General features: G+C 43.6%; 1 protein-coding gene across 1 annotated transcript in view; it reads left to right on the top strand.

Annotated features, from left to right (window-relative positions):
- Positions 1 to 7805: 7805 nt before the first annotated feature.
- Positions 7806 to 17844, top strand: part of THSD1 (thrombospondin type 1 domain containing 1) — a 30055-nt gene continuing 20016 nt past the window's right edge. The window contains exons 1-2 of the mRNA XM_066544941.1: positions 7806 to 7821; positions 13518 to 13656. Coding sequence (XP_066401038.1) covers positions 13599 to 13656 — 58 coding nt within the window. The 5' untranslated portion in view covers positions 7806 to 7821; positions 13518 to 13598. The remainder of the gene's footprint in view (positions 7822 to 13517; positions 13657 to 17844) is intronic.

The following is a 17844-nucleotide window of genomic DNA, read 5'->3' as shown; positions in this document are numbered from 1 at the left end:
CAACCCAAGCCCCAAACCAAAAACACACATCAAAACAAAAATTCCAGGAGTGACAGAGACATCTTAAGTTTCAGAAAACCCCACAGCCTACTAGTTAGCACACGCTCATGGAGAGACAGGCCTGATAGAAACTGCACTACTTCATATCCTTGCTACACACCAAAGACCAGGCAGGATCTGGGGTGTCCTGCTTTCCCACTGGATTCTGAATGCAGTGACTTCAAGTTTTCTAGTGATGAAAGAGCACATTAAACCCTGCCCTGCCATGCTCACAGCAGAGATGGACAGCAGGTTCCAGGTAAAAGGGGCTGGTACTGATGGAATAGTTGATACATATCTAGTCTTGCTCTGAGCACAAGGCTCAGACTAGACTTTTTGCATTTAAATACAATTCCAAGTATTTTACATACTTGTATTATCATCAGTATTATCTCAGGAAGTTGTAAAGGTGGGGACTGATCTAACATAAAGGCTGTTACACTGTATGTTTCAAGTCAAAGTTCAAATCAGTGTCACTTGCTCCCGTGTCACTTGCTTCATACATGCAGAGCACTCCCAGAAACTAACAGACAGGAGTTTCTATTTTAACAAAAAAAAAAAAATTGTAGGAAGATACATTCTGTTTGAAGCAATCTCTTTTTACAAAGAACAAAAAAAGCCAGCACAGTTCTGTAGAATACATTTGTGTCTGTTGCTGGTATGGTGTTTTTTTGTGGCTGTATAGTGACTCACATCATGTAGGTAGAATTCTTTCTAAATTATGCCTAAATCAAACAGTACTGGACATGGGATATGAGAAACATCTGCTTTTTCAGCCAGGCTCAGCAGCTGTGTGTGTGTGTGGCATAATTCCCCTGAGTTTCACTTAGCATTGGACAGAGGATTTGAGGTGTGTCCTTAAATTGCAAAGATCTGGTTTGATCCACCCATGAGATGAGAATGGCAAAACTCCCACCGACTTCAAACCCAGGCTATGTTGTGATTATCAAATGTTGACTAGTTAGCAGCCCTGGAAATTGGTGTATTGGGTATGGCTGAACTCTGGCAGGGAGAAGCAAGAGCTTAAAACACATACTGGAATAACAAAATGTATTGGTCTTCTCAGTGGAAATATCAAACTGTTTGGCACCACTGTTTGCAAAGTGACTGTTTCTGATCTTTCTGCATTCTTACTGTTTTATCCACAGTGTTTTGAGAAAGTCCAAGATTAGGATAATTCTTTCTTTTCCACCAGGACTCTATTTATAAGTTACAAGGCCAGAAGAGACTAATGATAATCTCCCTTGACCTCGGGTAACAGAAACTGTGGGACCTCTCTCATTCAATTTGTGTTTGAGGTAGAATTCCTCTTTAGGAACAACAAGAGATTGCATGTTCTGGGAAATCCCCTTGCAGCCCTTGGCAGATTATTCCAGTGACTATTACCTGTTGGAAAAATTGTTCTGCTGTACACAATCAGAGTGTGTTTAGCTTTGTCTTCTAGCCGCTAGACCTAATATTCAATAAGTGCTTTATGAAGCATGAGTTCCTCTCATGCCCGGTCTCCTGGAATATAAGAGTTTCTTAAACATTGATCATTTGGGGTCTTTTTGCCCACCTTATTGTTCTTTTTTCTGCTCTTCCACAATTACCTAATAGCCCCCATAAATTGTGAACACCAGCACTGGGCCAAGGAAAGCTACAGTAGAAGTGTTAATTGCAGAGGTAATTTGTTGCCCCAGTTTTTATACTGCCAGCCATGCCCACAGAGGGCATTCCTGCACTATCAAACACATGCTTGAGCCTGTGCTGGTGCTCAGTTCACTCCCCATGCACATAGCTCAGACTTGTCAAAGGAGGGTGACACCGTTCTCTGCTCCAAACCTGTGGGCAGCAGCAGCACGAACTCACGGATGTGACAGCGGGAGCTCAAGATTAGCTAACAACTCCATCTGATCTCCAGAGCTTTGTGAAGCAATGACTCCCCAGGAGGGAGCTGCACATCCTACAAAGTTCTACAGTCCTTGTTCCTACATGTGTCATTTTATGGGAGCTATATTAAAACAGGTATTGTTGGCTAAAGCCCAGCTTGCTCAGAGATTGGTAAATTCTGAAAACAAGTCACTATCACTGAACATTCTCCCAATCTGTGTGTTATCTGAAAAATTGAGCAGTGATGATATTATATCCTCTTTTAGATCTCTGAAAAATTTTTAAATTGCTAAAGCCTAATCTGCATTTAAATCTTTAAATTAATATGTCCTCCGTGAAAATTACACATTAAAAGGACATTTTGAAATCAATTAGTCAATGCCTAATCTTTTTAAAGCACAATGTGCTAATTCTACACAAGCATCCTTCATGGAAATATTAGGTCATACCAATCCAAATATTTTATGGAAATGTTAAGTATTATTCATTATAACATTACTTCCTCTACTCACCAAACTTGTACATTTATCTAAAATACATTTTCCACCAACTTCTGTCAAGTTGGTCAAGTGGTATTGGTCATGCTACTCTCCCTTTTATTATCAGCTTTTCCATCCCTGTTTCTGGAATCAGGGCTGTTCTCTCTTTATAAACCAACCGAATCAATGAAAACCCACACGTGTTAATTCATCGAGTCGTCTGAAACCTCCACAGCATCTCCAGACCAACTGATTGGGAAAATAATATTTAAAACTGTTGGATGAACGTCTATCCAGAGCTGCTGATTTTGAGTTCTTTAACTAGAGCTGCTCTTATTTTACATTCTCAGGCTTGCATTGGTACAGAAAGTATTTTATTACCAATCTGGAACATGGCTTTATTGTCTGTTTTTCACCCCAAAACAGAACAGAAATATTTATTGAACATCAGTGTTTCTTTTGCACTCCACTTGATTAGTCAAATTTTTTCACATAGTGGTAGAATAGCAACAATTCTTTTGTTTCAAATTTATATTAAAATTAGACAAATCTTTGTCACTCAGCATTGCTGACTGCAGATCTCATCTTTTACATTCTTTACCAGCTTTATGTTTCTGATTTTGAATTTCTGACAATTTTAGCACTTTTTTCCTACTTATTTTTATTAATTTACATGTCTTTGGTCATTAAATTGTTCATATTCTTGTTAGCTCTCCAACCAAGACTACAGTGCAACCTCTTTTTTTTTTTTCTTTTTTTTCTTTTTTCCCTTTTTTTAAAGAAATTTTCTTGAACATTGCAGAGATATAATTTCCAAAAGGACATGTTTCAGTTTCTCACTCTTTCCAGCTTTCTGAATTTTCCCCCTAAACCACCAAATATTTATATTACCGTTTTGGCCCTTACCTTGATTCTCTGTAACAGATGACTCTCTTGTATCCCAGCCAGCACTGCTTTGGGGGTTTCACAATTAAATCTCCTTTACCAGTGTGGGTGAGGGCAAACAGATTTCTCTGGCATCCCTGCTTATTATTAGTGCTCCCCTTAGGAAGTTTGAGGTCAATTTAATATCAGCAAGAGAAGGCTTTTAGCATATTTTGCACAGATAGAAATCATGTACAATATCACATCTCTCCCCCACTACACAGAGCAGAGAGGGAATTTAGTAGCCAGCCATTCTGCTTTCACACCTGGTGGTCTCTGGACAATATGTGCTACTACACGATCTTGTTTTTATGCCAACATAAGAAAAAGCCATTTTCTTCCCAGCCCAACTGTGCTGGCAGTGGGGACAGAGCCAGAAACAAACACACCACCTTATGCCCACTGAAAACCACCAACACAGCCAATCTGGTGATTGTGCCCTTCATGTAAGTACCCTTAGTCTGGTTTGGGTAAAATCAAGCAGACTGTTTTCTCTCCTGGCTGCAGTCAAGGTGGCTGCTCTGGCCTGGCTAAGCAGAGGCAGCTGCACCACCCATCACCACATGTGCAAGTGATTTCTGCCCAGCTGCCAGCAGCTGGAGAACACATAATCCCATTTTTACAGGCCATAAAGCTTTTTCCTGTTAGACCTTCCTGCCATGGCTGTCTTCAACATTTCAGCCCCACGGGCTGCCTCAGCCCAGCAGCTACCTGGGATCTGTGAGCAGGTGAGATCGTCTGCACTCCCCGCTTGCTTATCACATCGGCAGCTGGTGCTGGAGATCAGCAATTAAAGGGTACTCTCTCTTTGTATCCTTCAGTGTCCAACTTAATTTAGATCTCAACGTTTTGGTTGTGGGCTAAATGGGCACTCGTCTGCTCCCTTGCTCTCCCATCCCTTCTGTTATTAGTTTCTTGCTCTCCTGGGAGACCAACTTTAATGGCAAGGATTTTATCCGCCGCTAGCCAGATGCCTGAGAGACCAGCTCCGTTGAAGTATTTTAATGAAAAATATGTTCCTGATGAAATTTGGATGGCATGTTAACAAAGACAGATCTTAGTGCTCAGCATCACAGCAGGTGTATTATGTGCAAACATAATCCACTGTGCTTCAAAGGGTTTAATAAAGTAGCCTGCCTATTTATCCTGTGCTCATCCTCCTGTTATCTGGGGTCCTTACAATTTCCACCATACAATCATAGGGGCGACTTGTGATTTCTAATCACCATTTTTTGGACTCTGTCCCCTTTTGGAAGTGTTGCCACAAAGGCGATATGGGTCTGAAAGAAGGCACTGAGGGGGAGTGCAGTGACCTGAGCTGCTGTCTTGGCTTTGTTTCTGACTTTACAGTTTGAGCATAATGTCAGCAAATCCGTTTAGAAAAAAAATAAGGCAAAGCCTTTTTCATCAGCATAGGGAAACAAAAGATCAAAGATCACTCGTAACTCATAAAATACTGCAAGGCCATTGGATCAAAGGCACTATAATAAGTGCAAAATACTGTGATACAAGTAAAACATCTTGCCATGTGTTCCAGGCTCTTTCCTGCTTGCATGGATTTCTTTACTTTCTCCTCTGCATTACAACAGGGGAAAGAGATTTTTTCCTTAATTTTTTTTCTACTTTTGAAGATTAAATCTTCAAAAGATTGTGCTCATAGTGGAAAAAAGCCTGGCAGTAGGTCCACCAATGTAAGATTCTTCAGATGTTAAATACAGGCAGCAGGTGAGACTGGAGTTTCAGTCTGGGATTTGAGCAGACATTTCAGAGCAGACATTTCGTCCACCTCACTCTTTTTCTTCTCTGAGCTTCTCCATCATCTGGAACCTACTTACAGTATTGTTTTCTTTATTACCATGTGTGATTTATTTCCTGGTTCATTCAAACCAGACCCAGTGCCACAATGCATTCACTTGTGCCAGGTAGTACCTTCCATGATCAGTGGGAAAGATGCTCCTGGCAGGACTGCACACCTCTCACTTAGCCCCTCTACAGTGGCACTGCCTGAAGCTGAATTCTTGCTGCCAGAGTCACACAGACCAGGACCAGACATGGACACAGGAAGCTTCTCAGCATTCAAAGGAAGTGTTGCCCAGTCTCACCACAAGAAATGTAACAGGTTATGTTAGCTGCAAGTGTCTGGTGAAAAAATGCAGCATCCTTCATTTATTAGACCAAATACACACATGACTGTATCCTCCAGAACATCAAACAAAATCCTACCTACAATAAAAGACAGGCAAGTTAAACCCCCCCCCCAATTGTACATGCTTCTATTAAAACAAACAAGGAGAATATTTAGAATTTGGATTGTTCAAAATAAAATGTTTAAAAACAGCCCAGAAAATGTTTATGATACACAAATAGTTCCCTTTTTGCTGTCCAGAATACAGTCTGAGTTGCTCAGCAAGGGTTTGTCTTGCTCTCCCAAAGGCTTTTGTGAGTACTCCAGATGGCAGCGTGGCTGTGAAGCATTAACCACCACAGACCCCAGCTAGCATATGGAAAAGAGGTTTAGCAGCAGGTTGATCAGAGTCCCGCCACAGTGGTGGGAAATAACCCTAAGCAGCTGCTTGGTCTCAACACTCACTTGGTGCAGAGATACCCATGTAGTGTGGAAATTGTATTTCCTCAGTCATATAGATGATACAAGTTAACTAGGAGGGACCTTTTAGTCTGTTTTTAATTCTGAACACCAAAAACTGACCCTTCCTCTTGGGCCTTTATGCCATGCCCACACTTACCATAAATGAATGAGGGAAAGCAGGAGAATTCATTACATGTAACACTGTCTGATGTAAATGCTCCATAAATCCTTTCCTATCTTTGTGGGTATGTAGGTATCCACCGGTCTGCATTTAAATCACAGACTTCATGTCATGCAAATAAATTTAACAACAGTCTGAGATAAATTAGTCTGTTGTATAAAAACGGATAGAAAGGGCTTTTCTTAAAGCAGTCTCTGCACAAGGATAGATTCATCATGTAACAACAGTCCTTGAACATTATCCATGAACACTGGACATGACAAATACCCACATATATGTGGCCCTCAGCTGCAGACAGGCACATTAAGGAGCTGGTGCTGCTCTTTGCTGTTGGATGCTCCACCTCCAATGCTGCAAGCTGACTCGCTGACTCTGGAGAGCGGCCTCCTGCGTGCCCACTGCTCTCTTCTCCAGTCATCAACCAGCCTGGCTCCGACGTGCTGGCCCGTGCCTGGGCACGTTGCCCTGACCAACGCCCAGCGCGAGGGGAGTGATTTTCGCGGATTATGCTGAGTTGGAAAATCCACAATGATCCACGAGGATCGAGTCCAGCACCTGGCCCTACACAGGGCCATCCCCAAGAGTCACACCATGTGCCTGACAGCATTGTCCGAACGCTCCTCAGCTCTGTTGGTGCTGTGACCACTTCCCTGCGGAGCTGTTCCAGTGCCCAACCACCCTCTGGATGAAGAACTTTTTCCTGACATCCTACCTAAACCTCCCCTGCCACAGCCTCAGGCCATTCCCAGGGGTCGCATCACTGGTCACCACAGAGAAGAGATCAGTGTCTGCTCCTCTGCACCCCACCCTGAGTAAGCTGTAACTGCGATGAGCTCTCTCCTCAGTCTCCTCCAGGCTGAACAGACCAAGTGACCTCGGTCGCTCCTCGTAGGGCTGCCACACAAACGGCACGGGGAGCGGGGAGCTGCAGCGCTGTCCCAGCGGCCTCACCGGGGCCGGCCCAGCCCGGGGGCGCACACGGGTCGGGCGCGCCCCTCACGGGTCTCCTCTCCCGCAAGGCCGCCCCAGCCCAGCGGGCGGGCAGGCGTGTGAGGGCGGCGCGGCCGCGGCGGGGCAGGGCTGGGCTGGGCTGGGCTGGGCCGGGCCGGGCCGGGCCGGGCCGGGAGCGCCTCGCCGCCAGGGGCGCGGGCTGCCCTCGCTCGGCGCCCGCCGCCGCCGCCCCGCGCCCGCTGACAGCCGCCCGCAGCCGCCATTTAACCCTCCTGCCGCCACTGCCGCCGGCGGGCAGTGAGCGCCCGCCCGCCGCCCCGGCAGCGTCTCGTCCACGGGAAGGACCACGTTCTATCCCCGACCCGCCGGCCGCTCCTTCCGCGGTGTGGAGGTGAGCGCGGGGCGGGAGCCGAGCCCGGGGGTCCCGGGGCGTGGGCGGGTCGCTGGGTGCCGAGGGGTGGGGCGGTGCGGAGCCCGGGCCGCCCCGGGCTCGGAGCCGGCCAGGGGTGGCTGTCGGCGCGGAGCCGGCGGGCACGGGCGGGGAGAGCCGTCGGTCGGAGCGAGCGGTGCCGCGGCGTGATCGCCGTGACGCGCCGTCCTGGAGGTGTTTTAAAACACCCGTGCGCCGGCAGGTCCGGGTTTGCCCTGCCCCGTATCCTCTGTGGTCGCCTCTTCCCCGGAGGCAGCGGCCGTCCCGCCCGGAGCCCCGGTGCTGCAGCGCTCTCGGAGTGCCGGGAGCATCGGCACGGGGAGCGGCTGCCCGGGTTCCTCGCCCAAGTCCGTAATAGGTAGGAATAATTTTAGTGTTGTTTAATATGTTTGGTGATTTCTACTTTATTTCAGTCGCTAGACCGGTCGAAGCCGTGTGAGTACACGGCAAACCCAGGGTAAAGCGTAGGAAACCTTCGCAACTCTCTTTTTAATACTGGTACTTCACGGTATTTCATACCTGCTTCTCTAACAAACTTCTGATTGTATCAGCTGTGCCATGTATGTTCTCCATACGAGGATCTTCATTATAAACTCCACCGAAAGGGAATTCCAGTAATAGTGGACAGTATATATATATATATATTTTTTTTTTTTTTAAGAAACTCTGAAGGGGAAAGGAAAGAATGGATGACTGCATTCCTTCCCTTATGCCATGAGCTCTCATCTAATGTATATAATTCTTTGCATTCTTTATTTATTATTGCTCGAACATCTTCCCAAATCTCCTTATGCTTAGTAAACTTGTTTTCATTGTACATTTTCCAAAGTAAATATCATCCCTGTACACTGTTTATTGTAAGCCCTTCGGTTTCAAAGGACAGATGTTGCTGGCCAGTCTGCTCTTGAATTGCTATGTTAATATCAAAAAGAGCTGAGAAATCTCAGGATTTTGTGAGATCTGACCCCAAATATTAATGAAAATAGGCTTTACCAGCTAATTATTGTTTTTTTTCCTTGTACAAGGAGGATCTGGTGCTGTCAGTTTCAGCCTAGTGAATTGAGATGCATAATTTTAATAAAGTCATTATCTGATAACAATGTAAAATTGTTGGATGTGTAAATAAGAATGAAAGATGCCTTTGAGGATGTCAGCTCCAGCCCCCTGCTGTGGCACACATCACACAGACACTTTCCTGACTAAACTAAATATCTTCCAAGAAGTGGCATATTTTTGGCCCTGACCACTCTGGCTGGTCAGCAGTGATTAGATTTTGATAAAATGTGATGAATAGTTGAGGTGTTCTATCTTTACTGTGAAAGCGAAGTGATTATATGGAAGGTTCTGAAATTCCCAGCAGGTGGTAACACTTCAATAGCTGCCTAATCCCATTGCAATAAACATATGATGGTTGAAAATAATTAATCTCCTTTCCAACGTACAGATTAAATATGAAGAAATCCATTTGAGGAAATGTTGCAGATACACATTTCTTTTTGCTGTTAGTGCTGCTTGTGAAATGTAGGGAGGATTTAGGGACTTTCGGGCTTTTCTGTCTGTAGCCTATTTTGCCATCAGCCTCTCATACATAGCCAGAACTGTGCAGATTTTGGGCTGCAAATACAACTGAAAAATGTTTACTAGTCAACAGCTAAAAAGGATTTTTTTTCCTCCTTAATTCTAGTAAATATCCAGACTGTGACTGGTTGCTGGGTCAATCAGAGTGCCTGGGTAGGTGCTGCTGCTGCCTGAGGCAGGTTGGTTCCAAGAGAATCACTCCTCACACCCACTCCTTTCCCAAGCCCTTCTCCCACCTTGCTCTCCCGTGTGCCCTAGGCCAGGGGGATTTCTGTGCCATGGCTGGGTCCATCTTCTCATGCAGCTGTGGGGCTGGTGGGACAAGGAGAGAGCAGGGCTGTGCTCAGAGGAGAGATGAGCAAGAACAGCCCTGTCACTGAAGGAGGATGGGAGCTAGGGCAGGGGAGGGCTCAGCTCTTGGTGGGGATTTGCAGAGGAGGGGGACTGAGGGTATTTGTGGGCAAGCGAAATATGGGATCCATCAGTGGCACTTCTCTGCATGACTGAGGCTCCAGAGCACAGAGGTTTTGAGTGCCATGGATTTGTGTTCTCATTAAACTCCATGCTTGGTCATGGAGTGTCTGATTAATTCCTGATGGCCCTTTCTTAACTACAAGGCTTATTTGCCTCTCATCTCCCTAATGAAGGGGGAGTAGGCACTGAATGCTGTGCTATTGCACTTGGTGAAGGTGGTTACTGCCAAATCAGCAGGTGACAGCTCTCAGAAGAGATGGCTGGTGTCTGAAATGTCATGTCTGTGCTGCAGCCTTGGATACTGCTGCAAAAATACCAGGAGTCCTAAATCCAGCTGGCTTGGAGTTTTTTTATTTATTTGGTTTATTTTAGGAGTGTTTTTTTTTTGTAAAACCAAAATGATCCCAATATATTTTATGGTTTTAACAATGTAGGGAAATAGGGACATTTTTTGAATAGATTAATACATATGATTCTAATAGGCAGTATTATAGCCTATTCTGTTACTTATTTGCAAAAGATATTGCAAGTGCAATTTCAAATTTCACGTCTGACTCTTACCTGGTTAGTGACACTGTGTGCCTGCAAACCACACAGCTGATGAGGATTTATTCTTGTAGCCCCCCTACCAGATAGTGAGATACAGTCTCCAGTGGAGAGCTGTGCCACAGGAAAAGTAAGAGATGTGACCAAGATAGCACAGGAAATCTGCTGCAGAGCAGGGACTCAAAGTTTTCCTGTGTCATTTGCGTTGCACACAAGCCTCTTGGTCTTTGCTTCCAAAGCGCTTTATGGCTTATGCCCTCCTCATCTGTCATTTCAAATTCCCTTTGGAGAGGAAGTCTTCCACTTCCAATCAGACCATTACACTGTCTCTTGGAAGAAGAAAGCATCTTTTTATGTTGCTGTGCTTCTGCTGCATTTTGCACAATAGAGCCTCAGTTCATGCTTGTCCACGAGAGCAATAAATTAAAAAAGCCAATTATTTGAAGTCTGATAGCCTTCTCCGTTCCATCATTTTTCATCTCATTAAGTTAATGAACTTGAGGTAGAAGATCTGAATAGAGCAAAAACCATTTAAATGTACTGTCTGCTTCAAAACCCAATTTTATAGGAGTGTGAAAAGAGGAAAAATATTTGAGCAGGGGGCAAATATATGGAGAATTTGGAAGAAGACCTAAAAATGAGGAGAAATCTAGAAAGAAATTGGCTTAGAGAAGATAGAGAGGCAAGGGGAAAATTCTGAACTTAGAGGTCAGTGTAAGGCCTTTCCAAAACTGAGATGAGGCAAAAGGAAGAAAAGTGAAGGAGGGGAGAGGAACAAACCTGTGCAGAAAGAGAGGAGTAAGGGGGGCACTGCTACACCAGAAATGGGCCAGCATTGCCTTTAGAGGTGCTATTGGAATTGAGCTAGCAAAGGTGCAAAAGCTCAGGGAGGCTTCGTGGAGCACTTTAACTGGAGCTTTGCTCAAAGGTAGGGCTGTACTGCAGCTGGTAGCCTGAAGTAGCTGTGTGTGTGTGAGGTGGGAGGGCTCCTGCTGCAATCCAGTGCTGCAGAGGCGTGCAGAGGGTGAAGTAGCCCTGGGCTAGGCTTCCAGAGGTACCTGATCTCACTAATTGGAAGTTAGTTTTGGTACAGTTTCAAACACTGCAGTTCTAGCCTGGGTGTTACCCGCGCTGCACACAATCTTTTCTCAAGAGAGCCAAGATAACACAGGAGGAAGGGTGAGAGGGAAGGAGGTTTTGGTGTGACAAATGATTGGTGTTACCAAAACACCCAGGGGCTCTGGCGCTGGACTCCATCTCCGGCTTGGTTAGAAAGAGTCTCTGTCTTGAAAAGTCTTTACTATAAATACAGAGTGTGAAAGATGGGGTGGAAAGGAGGGGAGCAGATTAATGCTGCAGTTGGCTGACATTATGTCTGGCAGTGGCAGGAATAGGAACAGAAGTCAGGTCTGGTCCCTGTGCCTCCCGCTGGCGCGCTGTCTCATGAACCATGCTGCTTTTTGCTTGGTTGGGCTGATGTGCAAATTAAGATGTAAGGCAGCTACCTCAAGAGTGCTCTCCTACACAGGCCATTTTCTTTTTTCCTGAGCATTTATTCTCCTTTCCATAGCTTCATTTCCTCTGTGCAGTGTGTCGCTCATTAGACTGAGATTAGGATTATTTGAATTTCATCTGTCAATGTGTGACTTTCTGAAAGAAGTATTTGTAAAAGCCATTTGAAGAATCTGCAGCTAGGAAAGCTAGGAATGGAAAGGACCAGTTAAAGTCATCCAGCACAATCGTGGTAGTGGCCCACAAAGCAATTTTCCCCCGCTTTATTTCAGGGCAGTTTACAGCAATTCCACATATCTTCGAGTTTTCTTTGAGCAGTTAACTCTAGAGGCCAAGACATCTATCACAATTATTTTTTTTTTTAAACAAAGCCTGCTTTTTCTTCTTTGGACTACTTTGATTCCTTGTTTCGACTAACTGATTAGTGATCAATAAGGATACAGGCAAGGAATGATGTTCCTGCTGTGATGCTGCGCCTGCCGCCGGCAGCTGGAGGAGCTCGGGAGCGGCTGTCCCTGGAGGCTGGCTGGCTCCCCGCCGCCCTCCGTCAGCAGCCGCCCCTCTCCTGAGGCACAAGGTTTGTCTTCCTGTAATTTACAGCGTATCAAGTGAAATTGAGGGTGGTGGCGGTATCACTGTCCCTATCTAATGTTTTCTGGAGCCCTGTCAAGTTCCTGGGCCAGATGATGATTATTCCTTTCAGATATGTGCAGCTATTATTATAATGGGCTTTTACTGAGCAAGGCTGTGCTGCTAGTCTTCTTAGAAATTATTCTCTCCAGCCACTTGGCACAGAGAGCAGTTCAGACAGCTTTCAAGTAACACGTCTGCTGCATCTTAGTTCAACAAGCAGAGCAGTGTAATTGCTGAAATACCGTATTTGTGATTCCTAAAGAAATACATGATATTTGGTTCCTATGTTTTACCATTATCCTCCACAGTTCTGCTCATTCCTAACTTCTCCCTGCTCCAGTGCCAAATTTCTCTCATAAATTAGGTTGTAAACCTGTTCAAGACCTTTCTTGCATCTTGTGTTTGTGTGAAGGTGAGCACAGTAACACTGACCTACAGGTGCTCAGTGAAATGCAGGAGAGCAACTCTTATATTTTGAAATGGCCTCTGAGTAGAATTTCTCTTTTTAGAATCCCTCCTACTTACATTTCTGAAGGAAACTGTTTGGTTTTGCTGCTATCATCGTGCTTCCAACCTCTTTTATCTAATTGTTATGAGACTCATAAAGACTAGTTTAAACCACATGGACATAAAACTGGGAAGCTTGCCAAAAGAAGTCTATTTCTATTGGCTTAGCAAAGGCTCTAGTGATTGTAAACTTAAAAAATTATGGAGGAAAAAGTGGAAGTTGGCACCTTTTTCATCTGATCAGTTGGAGTGACATAAAAGGCAGTTATAGATCTCTTATAAATCTAGTAAGATCACTAAGTGTATTACTAGACCTGAATAGAAGAGGGATTTCGATGACCAAAAGGTTGGTTCGATGACCAATCAGTTTGCTGCTGAGCTGCTTTCATACTTGAAAGTAGCTGACAGACAATATGAATTGTGCACCAGCAATAAATCTCCAATATCAGTATGTCCTGAGCTCAGAGTTATATTTTGTATAAAATACTCATTATTTTGCTATTGTGAGCCTTGGTCATAATATAAGATATCCATAGCAGCAGTTCCTGCAGTGCAAAGATAAAGTTGTTGTTATCTGTCTGTGTTGTTCTGGCTCAGGAGCTGTATTTCAGGATAGAAAATTATTGTACAGTGAATTGTAGCTGTCCTTATTCAGATGCATTGATACAGTGTTAGTAGTTGTTAAGTAAATGAGAGAAATGTTAATTAATAGTTAATTAATATTTTTTTACTTATTAATGATATGTCTTTCTTCTCATATTTTATGAAGCAAAGTTGACACACCTGTAATTTTTTAACTTTTAGGTGTTCTTGGAAAACGTGCTGGCACTTTGGAGCTGAAAAAGGACATGAGGAGTAAAAGGACCCAGGATCTCACTGGTCAGAATGAAACATATGTTGAAAGATTTTTCAAATCTATTGTTAGTAGTGCTCTGTGACTATGGTGAGTATAAGTGCTGTCAAGGGAAAGCTGTGATGTGCATTCACAAGGTGGTTTTGAATGGTGGTGTTTCCAGGTGATCTGTGGAAATGAGATGCTGTGGAAGCTACCACTGATAGGCACAGAGTTTAGTCTAGATCTTATGCAATAGTTAAATGCAACTTGCATAAACTGTCCCTTTAGATCAGTGTCAGGATTCTTTCCTGATATAAATTTGCTCAGGGAAATGAACAAGACAAATTAACAAATTTTCCATGAGCATCAAGGGACTGGCTGTGCTAGAAGCAGTAACTGGAACTCTGCTCTCTTGTAAGACTTATATTTCATAATATTTAATGAACATCATGGAAGATAGGTCTGGTTTAGGTATCCATAGTGGGATGGGTAGAAATATGTACAGAACTACCTGTTTCTCTCCATTACTAGGAAAGGAATCTGGGTGGTTGGATCATGTGTAAGCATCTACAGTCCAGCCAACCTCCTATGGCTGAGCGAGCCCCCATCTGAGCCCCCCATCTGCCACCCAGAGACCTTTTGAGTACAACAGAGGTGTTCTTTACTCTGATTGTATAAGAAGCCAAAGGATGAGGTTCATACTCATTCAATCTTAGTCACATAAAATTAGACAGGTAGTCAGAGACAGTCAGTCTTGTTTGATTAGTCCATGCATAAATCCATACATATTGAAAGCAGCTCTTACCCATCTGCAGCTGAGATGTGTAGAATGAAAAAGCCTCCTTCTCACCATCAGCTGCCAAGAAGGGAAGTTAGGCATCCTAAGTTCAAGTCAGAAACCTGCAAGATGTCTATTAGCTGAGGGGCATCGTATCTATGGTGTCTTATCCTTTCCAAGAATGTACTAAGTAGGAAGCAGGTTTGCAAATTACTTTCTTATTGCAGAGTGAATTAGAAATTCTGAAAATGGGACTCTTAATTCCTAAGCAATTAATATGTTTTAGAAAATTTCATTCCTAGTTTAAAAGTCAGCATTGTTTTGACAGCTGCAGTACATTGTCAAACCACGCTGAAGGATTAAGCTGTGCACTGCAGAAATAAGTACAGTGTGGAAAACATGGGAAAAGAAGTGGTTAATCCCCACTTATGGAATGAGCTGTAGCAGGTAGTTCTTGTGTCAAACAGCTGAAGATGTCTTATGAAAGAGGGAAATGGACAAAAACATATGCAGTGTGCTGTCCTTGTATAAGTGAGAAAAATGATAGTAAGTAATGACTGGTATGTTACTCATTCCTCTGTGCATACTCCATCTCTGCTGCAGAGCAAAGGATCCCTAAAAGATGTAGAGAACCTAGAATTGCTGTCTTTTAGATGAACTTGGTTCTAGTAGAAGTAAAGACTCTTGTCTATGGCTTTTAGTACAATTCCTTTTTTTAATAAGACAGCTAACCAGCCCAGGTAGAAACACTGCACTGAGTGCGTAACACAGTGAAGGTAAGTAATAAATTCACTGGAGCCAAGATGTGAGATGAATGATTACAATATCCACTGGTTCTTGGTGAGCCAGTCCTCTAGACATTCACAACTGATTGACTCAGAGGGAAAAGTTATTATTCATGAACTTTATAGAGTGTGGCACAGCAAGTAATTATGAGGTACAGTTAATGAGCTGAATCTCTGCTGCAAACTTTAGGTGCATCAACTTTCACCTTATTTTCAGTTAAAGGGCAGCCCATAATTCAGAAAATTGCTTCCAAACAGTTCTGCATATACATATTTTTGAATATTACTGTGTACATCGATTTTAGATAACTATTTCATTTATATAGTTCTCTGTTTCAGGCAAGACTATTTTTAAGTGATCCAGTATGCTCTGGAAAATTACTGAAGTGCTATAAAAAGCTCTAACATCCAACTAAACTGTATTCTCATTTCTTATCAGTTTACTGATGTTTTTGTTCTACTTAGCTCTGTGTTACCGAAGACTGACAAGCCAACAGCGCAACGCAAGCTGGCTTAAAAACACTTAAAAATAAATAACTTCCTGAATAGCACCCTCAAGTAATTCTTCTTGCTTTTCAGTGGGATCAAGGACTTTTCTTTTAATCTTTTAAAGTGTGAATTCTTACCAAGACTCTTCTGGCAGGTTGTTGGTACCACAGCCAGACTTCTTTCAATGGGATACAATTGTAATGACAATGAAAATTATACAAGTGCATTGAAGGATGCCCCTGACTGGCTGTCCAAACGATTGGGATGAAGTTTTGGCATGTAGCAGTCATGGGCACGTAGTAGGCTGGAGGGCAGCTGAAGGAGCTTGCAGTGGAAGCTGTCTCCTGACTGGTGTCTTTTGGAGCATTGTGAAAAACTCCTATGTGGGCTGTCCAAAAGTGCAAATTTCTTATTTACCAAACTGGAGGAAAGAATGCTGTGAGCTTGGGTGCACTAGCCAGAGCTCTGCAGTGCTGGAACTGCATCCTCCAGCAGTGCTCACTTTCCTCACTTCCTGAGTGATCTGCACTTAGGGTTGGTGGACTGCTCCACAGCAGTCCCCTGCCCTCCTGTCCTTCCTCCCTACATACAGAGTGGTGTTACTCCTCGTCTCAGCCATTCCAAATGACAAACAGTGCAAGGAGGTCAAGACAGTTGTAAAAGAGAGTAAGAACAATAAAGCAGTAGGTAGAAATATCAGTGCTTTTCATTACTATTGCTTGAATGTTTTTGTTGTAAGTTTAAAGCTTAAAATTGAAATTTTTCATGCTGGGTTTTTGCCATGGTCTGATTTCCTTTTCCTTTAATGTTTCAGCTACATTGAATCTAGCTGATTCCCATGTAGAGAAATGCATCATTTTGCCCACTATCAAAGAAAAAATATCCCAGCAACTCACAGCCATTTCACTGGGAAACTCTAACACGTCTGTGGGAACTTCATTTTTGTTAGAGTTTTTACAGTGGCCTGGGACATGCTTTCTGCTGTCCTTATAAAGACCTAGATCTGGTCCAGATCTAAATCCTTGCAGATGACTTAGAGATGAGATTCTCTGAAGGGTCAAGTGTGCCCCAACTCCCCCTGGCTCCTCTTGCCAGCTTCATACAACACTGTGCATGCTCCAGCCCAGGGCAAGAATTCCCCAACATTATTGGACACAAGAGTTGATTGTCCTGTGCTCCCTTATGGAATGAGCAAGGAAGGTGGGAATGTGCTGGAGTTAATCGCAGGCCCAAGGAACAGCAGAAGATAAAAGAGCTATAAGGTAAAGAGATGAGTGCAGGAGTTTGAAGAACTGTGGTAACAATAGTGGAGTTAGGCTAGTACCCAAGAGATATTGAAAGTGGATGATGGTAGAAACAGGACTGTAAAATATGGGCAGGCACACGTGACAGAGCCAAAACATGAAGAGCAAGGACAATGTGTTGCTGGTCAGTTCAAAGAGACACTTTTTACATGTCTGTCTCTTACTCTCTGGGTGTCCAAGTTGAGATCAGGTTTGCTGCAGTGCCATGTGCTCACCACAGCTGTGATGAATGGGATCCTGCTTTGGATGTCTGAAGGACCATTGTACTTAAAATCAGGTCCTGGCTTTCACAGGGTACCACACTTAGTTGATACTTGACAGTTTTTACCTTCATGCCTGTGCCTTGGTTCCTAACACACTAAACAAGAATAGTGACCTCCTCTCATTTTTCAGGGATTTTAGAAGGATAAAGTCATTAATATTTCTAATGCACTAATGCACTACAATAAGGGCACAATATAAGAGTCCATGGGGGAAATGAATAATTCTGTGTTATCAGGATGGATTTTGGATGGTGTGCAGTCAATAATACATAGGACCACCAACAGAAGACTGAGAACAAAAGAACCCTCTGATAATGAGCACTGTCCATCTGCCAAATGAGGCAGTGTCTTGTGGGAATGCAAATGAAAGGCTGGAATTATAGTACATACATGGAAGAGTATATGTATGATTTATATGTGTAAGGCTGTGTGTGCCACCTTTACTCAGACTTTATGTATGTATGTATGTGGTTGGAGCTGGTTATTTAAAGGACATGTTATAGCTGGTGGCAAGTAATAGGCTCTTTTTTTCTAGTGCACACTGCACCCCACCCAGATGTAAATGTCTATACCCAGTCAGATTAATTTCTTCCTGAAAATCTTTCCTGCTGAGAAGAAAGTGAATCCAAGGTGACTAACTCAAATTGAAGCTTAGAGTAGTAGGCGTCTAATATTAT

The sequence above is a fragment of the Molothrus aeneus genome, chromosome 2 (assembly GCF_037042795.1).
Source record: "Molothrus aeneus isolate 106 chromosome 2, BPBGC_Maene_1.0, whole genome shotgun sequence".
NCBI classification, from domain to species: Eukaryota; Metazoa; Chordata; class Aves; order Passeriformes; family Icteridae; genus Molothrus; species Molothrus aeneus.
This window is presented reverse-complemented; position numbering and strand designations above follow the sequence as displayed.